The sequence below is a fragment of the Poecilia formosa genome, unplaced genomic scaffold (assembly GCF_000485575.1).
Source record: "Poecilia formosa unplaced genomic scaffold, Poecilia_formosa-5.1.2 Scaffold260, whole genome shotgun sequence".
NCBI classification, from domain to species: Eukaryota; Metazoa; Chordata; class Actinopteri; order Cyprinodontiformes; family Poeciliidae; genus Poecilia; species Poecilia formosa.
Window position 1 is genome coordinate 137,963 of NW_006800199.1, and position 9,479 is coordinate 147,441.

Genomic DNA, 9,479 nt, shown 5'->3' on the forward strand with positions numbered 1-9,479 from the left:
AATATCAGTCTCTTAACGCACTTATTGTCATGCACAATTCTACTCAGGGCATTTTGAGTTGTTTGCATAGTGTGAAAAGTGGTTTCTAAGGTTTCCAGTTATGTCAAACATATATTTGATTTTACTTTGAGCTAAATAAAAAGAAGTTGTTCTTTACTACTAAGTGTTATGTGCATGTATAACACTTAGGCCTATTTGTATTTTAGAAGCACAATTAAAGAAAAATCGACTTGATTTGCTTTGGCAGAAACATAAATCTTCTGCACCATAGAGCCGTTCAATAATCGAATCGAGCATGAACAACGACTATGAGACTGTTTTAGCTCCATACACATCAATACTGTCATCAGTGACATATAACTTGGCTGTACTTGTTTTGTTTTCTTAATACCGGTATCTTCAACTTTTCTTTTGAGGGGCCCGGTTTTAAGACACGTATCCATTATTATTTTTTAGCCAAAATCATTGGTAAGCCAGCTGTGGCGTCGCACCTTGAGCTGACGTCACGGCAAATAAACGGTCTTGTACATGCAGTACCTTGCCGATCTCCATGGGGCGCCCGGGAGCACAGTTTTAGAAAGACTGCTGTAGAGTAAACAAAACCAACTGATTCTGCATCATTAAGAAATGCTCCTAAACTAACCTTTGCACAAGCATACAACAACCGGATCCAGACATGATTTTACTTTGAGCTAAATGTTTTTTTAGTTTGTAAAGGGAACTGCAGAAGCTTCAATAGTTTTCTTTCTCTAGCTGCGCTGTATCTCTGTTAAACATCTAAGTTTCCTGTCACCAGGAGCAAAATTATCTACCCACTAACAAAATATAAATGTTTTGTGTCTCACTCAGGTGTTATCTTTGCATTCAGTTTGGGTCAAACGGACAAGGCCAGAGGAATTTATTATACTGCGACAAACCGAGCTAAGCTTAAACTTTAACAAAAAGTTGTTAAGTCAGTCACTAATTTGAGTAAGAGTCAGACAGGAGGCATGTAGAGATACCAAAAGGCATTAAGATCCTACATTTACAACAACAGAGTTTCTTTAGTCAGAGGCTTCTTTAGGGCCAATGTAATACTGACCGCTAAAGGAAGGGTCTGTCCTTAGCAAAAACAAGGCTTCAGCATCTACAACAACTCTGAAGAAAAGTATGAGGTACAACACCAAGTAGATTCATTACTGTACTTAAGTAAATTTTTCATGGATCTACTTTATTTAAGTAGATTGAATTGTGGGTACTTTCAGCTTTTACTCCACTGCATTCCAATAACGTGCTACATTTACGTCACATTGTGTTTTTTCGATTTATCAGTTTGAAAGTAATCAATGAGTTCTGAATTAACTGGTTCAAAAAGTGACTCTCGGCTCCAAGTTATAGAAACGGAGTCAGGAAATTAAAATACTGTGTTCATTACTATCCGACTACAGAGATGAATATTTTTTAAGTGTGGAGTTGATGACAAACTTGAAGTGAAATGCTAGGTGTGTCTAATGCCCCTTTTGGTTTTGCTTTATATTAAATAAAAATGCTCACAATCATTCTCTGTCTTATTTAGCGTAATGGGACTTACCTCTGCTTTCATTTAATAAAATTCTGATGCACAGAATCAAAAGTCCAAGCATAAACATTGTCATGGAGGGTAAACACAACAAAAACATTTATTTTCTGTAGCATTGTTCGAAATGGCACAACACTATTGATGTATTAAAGAAAATATACATACATAGGCACTCGTTGCAAGAGGGAATACATTCGATAAGTACTTTCACTTTCAATACTTTATTTTCAAAAGCAATAACTGACTTTTGCTCAACTAACAATGTTTATGTGGTACTTTCACTAGGCTACATTTTTGTCTGTTTATTTGTATTTTACAAAGTAAAGTATTGAGTACTTTACTTTCACCACTGCTGTCTTCAGAAGTCCTAAGTAGCAGGTCTCAGAGGTTTGTTTGGAGAAGGTTAATGACATTCAAATGTTTCAGTCACACCCTCTTCCACTTTGAAACAGACCAATCATAAACAACACACCTCTGAGTCATTTTTGCAGAAACGAAACGATGCTTGTGTAACAAAGCGCGCCTTTCCTTCCTCATCGCAAACATGGCAGAGCCTCACATTCCCGTCAGCATAAATCACCTCTCTTGTCGAATCTGCACAAAGCTTCTCAGGAATCCCACCACCATCCCCTGTGGACACAACTTCTGCCGGGAGTGCATCGAGTGGTATTGGGACGGGGAGCAGAGGGACGTCAGCTGCCCTGAATGTGGACAGAGGTTTCCCTCCAGACCCTGTTTGATCAGGAACACGACTCTGGCTGAGATGGTAAGAGACACGGAGAGGGGTCTGAACAGGAAGAGGAAAGAAGAGGAGTCAGCTGAGGCCCAGCTGAAGAGAAGCCGGAGCAGCGCCACAGAGAACACTCTGTGTTGGCTCCACAACAAACCTCTGGATGTTTACTGCTACACAGACTGGAAGATCATATGTGCTGACTGCGCTGCAATCAGGCACAGGGGACACACGTTTGGGCTGGTGATGGAAGAGCGGAAAAGAAAACAGGTACAGGAAAACCAAGGAGTCACTGTATGACTGCTCAGCTGTTCATTTTAAACCATAGAAACTCTCTGGTGCAAATTTTTACAACCGCAGGCACCATATATGGTAAGCAGTCAGGAATTTAGTTCTGTTGTAGACTAAATTAAAGAAGCAAATTATATGTTTGATTACTCAACTTGTTACTAACAGAATGAACTCTTAGGGTTACCTAGTGTGCAGAGTAAGTCGTTACCTTTATTCAATTACATTTACTCGAGTAACTGTTTTTCTTTTTAATTATATTCAGAAGGAGTTTACTTCACTGCACTTTTTACTTTTACTTGAGTTATATAATGAAGTAAGGCTACTATTATTTGAGTAAAATTTCTGTATACTGTAACCTGTGAGTAATTTTACTGAATGAACAGACATGTTATAACCCAAATGTCACCAGATACACACACAAAGACCTTTAGTTCTTGTTGAAGTGAGACTTCTTGTTTGCACAATTGTTATTATTCTAACATAATTTTTTATCTGCTTTATCTTAAAAAAAGATATATATATATATATATATATAAATTTCATATTTCATATTTCATATATATTTCATGAGGAATATGAGAAGATCAACTGTGGCTGTGCTTAAACCTGTGGATTGAAAGTTTTTAGATGTGGGGTTACAAAATGAAACCCACATTTCATTATGTAAGTGAAATGTGGGTTTGTGGCAGTGTTTGCATGAAATTTGCATGTTTAGCACAGCTAAAGGGAGCACTCACTACTATTTTACAGTAATTTCTGTGACTGGTGTAATTTAAGGATGAGGTGAGGATCTTGCAAACCAAACTGATGGAGACGCTGCAGGAGCAGGAGAAACAGCAGCAAAACATGAAGAAGAAATTTAACCAGATTGAGGTGAGGAAATCCTATCGGATCATTGGTAGAACTGTTAACAGGTTCTGAGCTTGGAAGGATTTTGATCTTGCTCTGCTGTGTTTAAAACAGGAGGAGGCCAAGAAAACAAAGGATGACTGTGAAACAGTCATAGTTGAAGTCATTGATTGCCTTCAGAGACATTACCTGTCTGTGAGGAAGCTGGTTGAGGATCAGGCGGAGGCAGCAGCAGCTCAGATCAACGTTGCACTTCAGGATCTTGAGACGAAGATAGAGGAGAAGAAGAAGATGCATGATGAGCTCAATCTCCTGGCACAAAGTGACAACAGTGCCTTTTTTCTGCAGGTATGACACTGACATCAGTTCACCTGTATCATGGTTCTGCATCACCTCTGCAATAAATGTTTTTCTTCTCCCAGGAATGGCCCACTATGCAGAGTCACTGTGAAAAAGTCCTTCTGCTTTCCTGCAATGAGAGCTCAGAGGACCAACTTTCACAATTTGAAGTTACAAAGAGAACTATAGAGCAGATCGGGAGGAAGCTGGAGGACTTCTGTCACCAACAATTTGCTTCAATCTCTCAATTTTGTATGTGTAACAGCCAACGTGGAAGTATTTTATCAGTTTCTTAAAATCCACACTTTGCACATTGTCGCACTTCCATTCGGGTCTCAACTGCTTCTAAAAACAGCCCAAGTGCTTATAAAAACATCTAGCCGTTCTTTGGTAATTAGTTAATGTTTAGTGTCTGGAAAATAAGCCGTTTCAAATACCTCCCGATTATTAAGACACATTCAACGGCCACTGCGCCGTTACCTAGCAACCACAGGCCCTCCCCTAGCAACTCAAGCAGAGCCCAGCCCTTCACCTAGCAACCCAACTCTGCTGGTTTACCGCTCGCTGTATGCGCTAATAGCTATTGAAAGAGACAAGTGTTTTGTTGTTGACTTACTATTTAGAAACCCTTTGCCACATTCTTGTTGGTTTTACAGGAGGCACTTCTTCTGCTTCCGCTAATTTCCTATTTGTTGGCAGCCATTTTTATGTGCCAGTGTAAACATGACTTGGGGGGCGTGGCCAGTAGCAGCTTATTTTGATTTAAAGTGATAGGAGGCCTTAAAATAGTTCATTCTGAAAGGATCTCAAAATAGGTAGAACTGAGTAGACCAAATTCTCATTTTATAAGAATGATTTTGTGCAAAACATATATAATAAACAGGTTTTGTAGCCTAATGACCTATCATAACCTGTTAAAGGAAACATAGTAAGGTCACCTTTACAAAAAATTAAAATAAAACTTTTTTTTTTTTTTGTCAAAGGCTATGATGATGAGGAACCAGTAAGGGAAAGAAACATGGAGGATCAGCAGCAATGATGTCAATCCAGGGCTAGTTTGTAAAGATTCAGTTTTTGTGTGTGTGTGTTTGATGTTGTAAACTTTGTATTGTTTTCCTTCCGGTTCATAAATACGGACCACTTTATGCTGACCTATCATACAAAGATCTGCATCACATATTGATGTTGTTTAATGTCTCCTTGTAGCTTTGACTGGAGAAGGTTGGAAGGAGACCGTGGAGCCTACAACTAGAGAAGACTTTCTGCAGTGTGAGTTTATGTTCACATCTGAATGTTTCCAACTCTCTTTCTATCTCTGAAAGTCCAATTTTACTCCTTTTCCTCTGGTTACACCAGATGCCTGTGACCTCTCTCTGGACCCCCAAACGTCTCATAAGGACTTGAACATCTCTGCTGAAGACAAACAGGTGATCAGGTTGTCTGCCGACAGATGCCAAATCCCAGCTTCACCTCATCCAGGGAGGTTCATCCATCGTTACCAGCTGCTCTGCAGGGAGGGCCTGCAGGCCGAGCGGTGCTACTATGAGGTGGAGCTGGAAGGAGACAAGGCAGAGATCGCCCTCGCGTACAAAGGGATAGACAGGAAAAGCAAAATGATGAAGTCGGCGTTTGGGGCCAATGAAAAATCCTGGAGTCTCGATGTCTCTCGGACTTACTCTGTGAGCCACAGATCAGAAAGCGTTAAGCTCTCGCAGGAGCGCAGGGGGAAAAAGATCGGAGTTTATCTTAAATTCAAGGAGGGAACTTTGTCTTTCTACGAGGTGTCGGATAGCATGAAGTTTCTGTACAAGGTAGAGACCCATTTCACAGAGCCGCTGTATCCAGGGTTCTGGCTCGACAATAAATGCAGCATCAGGATCTGTGATTTGAAGCAACACAAGCATTAGATGTTCAGACATTTCAGATCAAAATGTGGTTTCCATACAGAACAGCAGCTCAGGCATTGTGCTCTGTGACTTCATGATGGTTTGACATTTCTTCTTTGAGGGTAAAAACATAATGCACCGATACCAATAATATACTTACTATTATTTAGCCTATTTCCTATTTTATTAAAGCTTCCTGTTTTTGGTTATTGTTCTCTGGATGGTTTTGTTTGGTGTTCATGTAGAATAAACTTCAGACTTGTCTGAATTACATGACAGATCAGGTGGATAAAGCTGAATGATTTCCTTCAGTATCTGTCACAGATCTGGGGTTTTTGGGTTTCATCTGTGTTTGCACTTTAACTATGTTCTTATTCTCTTTAGCCCATTATCTCATATGTCTCTTCCTTCCTATGTAAATAGCTGTAGTAGTTCCTTGACCCCATGATTACCTCTGTGTGTGTCTGTTGTTCTGCTGAGTTCTCTGTGTTTTTCATAAAATCATTTTCATCTAATGTCTGCCTCCGTTACGTTGTAGTTTTGATCAAATTGAACAAATCATGAAAGTATCAAACTAAAAAAAAGGTAAATTCACAATTCAAAAGTTACATTATACAATTGCAGTTGTCAACTATGAATAAAATAATCACATGAGAGAAAATAGTCTCAATTATTCAAAGGTTGTCTCATCTTGTATCCAAGTCTAATGAGAAAATATTTATCTCATTGCAGCTATCGAAATAAGGCCCCAGTGTGAGAACCAAAGCTTTAGAAATGGCTTTCCGATCATTTCCAGACCGATCTAATCTTTTTCTGATCTTTTTCTGATCTTTCCTTTGATTTCTGTCAGTCGGGACAAGATGTGTTGTGTTTTTAAATCTTTTATCCTACTTCAAGTTGTCAGACAGGTTCTAATTAGGCTATGTCTTTATTCTACTGGTGAGGCAGGAATCAGCTATCAAACATGAACAGTAAAAAAACTGGTTAATCACCTTTAATTCACAACATAACAACGAAGGCAGTTATATTTTCACATAATGCCAGGCATTTTTTCCGTAGCTTTTTTAATTCTTTGAAAAGTGTATGTTGTATTTACTCTGATTATCTTTGATAGTAACATTTCTTTGATCTGAAATGTGTGACAAAGGAAAAAGAAACTCTGTAAGTGGACACTATTTCTTTTAAACATAGCTGTGTAATTGTAAAAATGAATTGATTATCTTTATTTTATTTTCTGTCTGCTATAAAATGTTGTTTGGCTGAAATACATTTCTTGGTTGCTGGTCATGTTTGAACCACCATTCAGGCCTTCAGAGATCTACTTAATTAAAAGAAGAAACCATTTAAATCTGAAAAATGCTTTTAAAAGCAGCTTTTAATTAAAGTATTTGACAAACAAACTGCCTGTTTGAAGTGTGAGACTTCAATCTAATATCAGATTAAAATTTGCTTTTAACATCTGTTATTTGCAATACCTTTATGCTTCATTTTCTTTAATGTCTTGTGTGGCACTTCATCACCTTGTATACAAACAAATTTGCCTTTCCTTTATTAAATGTGCCATCTTTGAGCAGAGGGTATGAATATCTATCACCTCCGTGTATCTGCTTTTTTCTCTCTTTAATAAAAGCTTAAGTTATTTGCACTAAATAAGTCATATTACCACAAGACTGAAAAAATAGATTCTGTTGCCTACACTAGTGATTTAAAAATGTTTTCACATTTTGATCTGATTTGTTTTAGATAGATTAGTCAATGAGTGCAGCTCCAAAAGCTATAAAAAGCTACAAAAGCTAATTTCTCCCCAGCTGTTGTGACCCATTATGGAGGTAAAAAGAAACAAACACAGCAGAGGTACGTTTACTCTTTATTTACATTTTATATAGCTATGTTTCTAAGTTTTACACCACTTGTGAATCATTCATCCATACGACTGAGAAGAAACAAAGAGAGTCTGTAAAGGGATGTTTCTAAAGTGTCTCCAGTACAGATAACACCTGAAGTGTGAGCTCAGTAAGGCCCTGCACACACCAGTCTAACTCTACACAACACACACATTTATAAATATAAACACACACACATTCAAATCTTAATTTCTTACAGTGTGTCCTTTCAGCCACAGTTAATGTGCTGTTAAAATGACAAGATATTGCTTTTACACTGACCTAAAATTTACTGCTACAGTTAATAAAATAAAATAAACACCAACTTTATTTGCTTTCTGGTGAACAAAGTGCATCAGTCACATTCATTTTTACTTTTTGTCACTTGTTAAGACGTTGCTATACTTCACATGAATAAAAACCTTCAAAATAGTTTGGTGATTTGGATGCTTACATGACACACTCACACACACAGCAGGAGGAATCCGACTCATGGCAAGTAAAACTACACACAAAAACACGACGCAGGGTTTACAGCCGCACCAGCAGTCATTGATCATAAACCTTAAAACATTTTTGACAAGATGAAAATGAGACTGCTGCTGTTTCTTGGCCCGCCACTAGGTGGCAGAACCACCTGCTGAGAAAGAACCCATCTGTCACATTACTCTTACTCGGATTAGTTTTGGAGAACAATATTACCCAAGATATTGGATTGAGATAGTGGAGAATAACTCAGAGTTAAACAAAACGATAAAATCTTCCTTATGAAGGTGTCGATTCTCCTTGGAGCTGAATGAGAACAACATGTTAGAACAAGAAAGATTTAGTCAGGCTAAAGAGAAGCATTGAATACGGAGCTAAGTGGTAAAGACCCTACGTGCAATACTCTGAAGAGCCGCTGGGTGTCAGAAAAGAGCCGTCGACGTGACTTTTTAAGCATTGGAGGCGTAAAAACAAAACATATTTCTGAAGTTGCTGTCCTTCCAGTTTCCTGCCTAACCATGCCGGTGTATTGAATAACACGTGGTCAAAATGTGTGTTAAATTAATAGCAGCCGTTCTGGATGGTGCATGTTTACTAAGATAACCGAGGGGGAATTCACAGTGTCCTTCTCCATCAGCACCAAGTACTTTACTTTTCTTTATGTTTTTTATTTTTATTTTTTGCCAAATTAGTCTGAATGAGAATATGAGTAAAGAGTTTGCACAGTGTGAGATGTATGTATGTATATGAATTTGGCAGACCGTTTTCTCCAAAGTCACTTAAAAAAAAGAGGAAATAATAATGCAGTTAATATCACAAACCCTGTGCTGTTACCTGTTGGTCTAAGCTCTGCCCCATTACGTCTAATTTAGCTAATTTGCACACTAAATGCATAAATAGTTTTACTTTTCTCAAATTAATTCATCTATGCTTAACTTGAATTTGTTTGACAGCAACAACAAGAATAATCTTGTTAATATAATTGTACATTCAGGCAGTAGGGAGTTAAGCTTAAAGAACGTTGACAGGAACATTAGCCAACATGTTTCCTCACTCCTACTCCAAAGGCTTCTTCGCTACTGAGATAATTGAGTTAAAATTTAGAAATGACTTAATTTTTTGAGACTATTTGACTGCTTGCGTGGCTGAAACCCTGTGGGCAAGTGGTGAATATCGGTGCCTCACACCTCAACAGCATTAATAACCAGCAGCATTTTCAGAGCTAATAAAAACAAGCAACACCAAAAATAACACAGACAAATGCTTAAATACACGGAAGCCTCAAACAAAATGAAAATATATATTACATGTTCTCTTCTCTGTTCATCGTCGCTCAAATATAACAGCAAATATACAGCATAATAAAATAAATAGTCCATTTATAATTTAACACCTGTGCTTTGAATATTGCAATAGAAAAATAAATAAATGTGCAACATGAACTAAGATGTGCTTTA

General features: G+C 37.9%; 1 protein-coding gene and 1 long non-coding RNA gene across 3 annotated transcripts; one reads left to right on the forward strand and one right to left on the reverse strand.

Moving 5' to 3' along the window:
• Positions 1–1,613: 1,613 nt before the first annotated feature.
• Positions 1,614–7,223, forward strand: LOC103150677 (tripartite motif-containing protein 16-like protein). The gene is made up of 6 exons (XM_007570380.2): positions 1,614–2,558; positions 3,357–3,452; positions 3,543–3,776; positions 3,851–4,019; positions 4,974–5,036; positions 5,124–7,223. Exons 1-6 carry the CDS (start codon positions 2,103–2,105, stop codon positions 5,672–5,674), a joined length of 1,569 nt encoding a protein of 522 aa, XP_007570442.1. The 5' UTR covers positions 1,614–2,102; the 3' UTR covers positions 5,675–7,223.
• On the reverse strand, positions 2,262–3,890 carry LOC107838460 (uncharacterized). Of its 2 annotated transcripts, none has more exons than XR_001664525.1 (3): positions 3,800–3,890; positions 3,618–3,689; positions 2,262–2,345 (listed from the first exon to the last, which is right to left on the reverse strand). It is a non-coding gene; the product is annotated as an uncharacterized LOC107838460 (long non-coding RNA). The 2 variants fall into 2 exon arrangements; XR_001664526.1 differs by having other exon boundaries at positions 3,790–3,870.
• Positions 7,224–9,479: the final 2,256 nt, after the last annotated feature.

Excerpts from the sequence above, each read along its gene's own strand:
- LOC103150677 (XM_007570380.2), top strand. The coding sequence starts at position 2,103 with ATGGCAGAGCCTCACATTCCCGTCAGCATAAATCACCTCTCTTGTCGA. Across the intron at positions 3,777-3,850 it reads ACAGTGCCTTTTTTCTGCAG|GAATGGCCCACTATGCAGAG; the intron begins GTATGACACTGA and ends TTCTTCTCCCAG. Across the intron at positions 4,020-4,973 it reads TGCTTCAATCTCTCAATTTT|CTTTGACTGGAGAAGGTTGG; the intron begins GTATGTGTAACA and ends GTCTCCTTGTAG.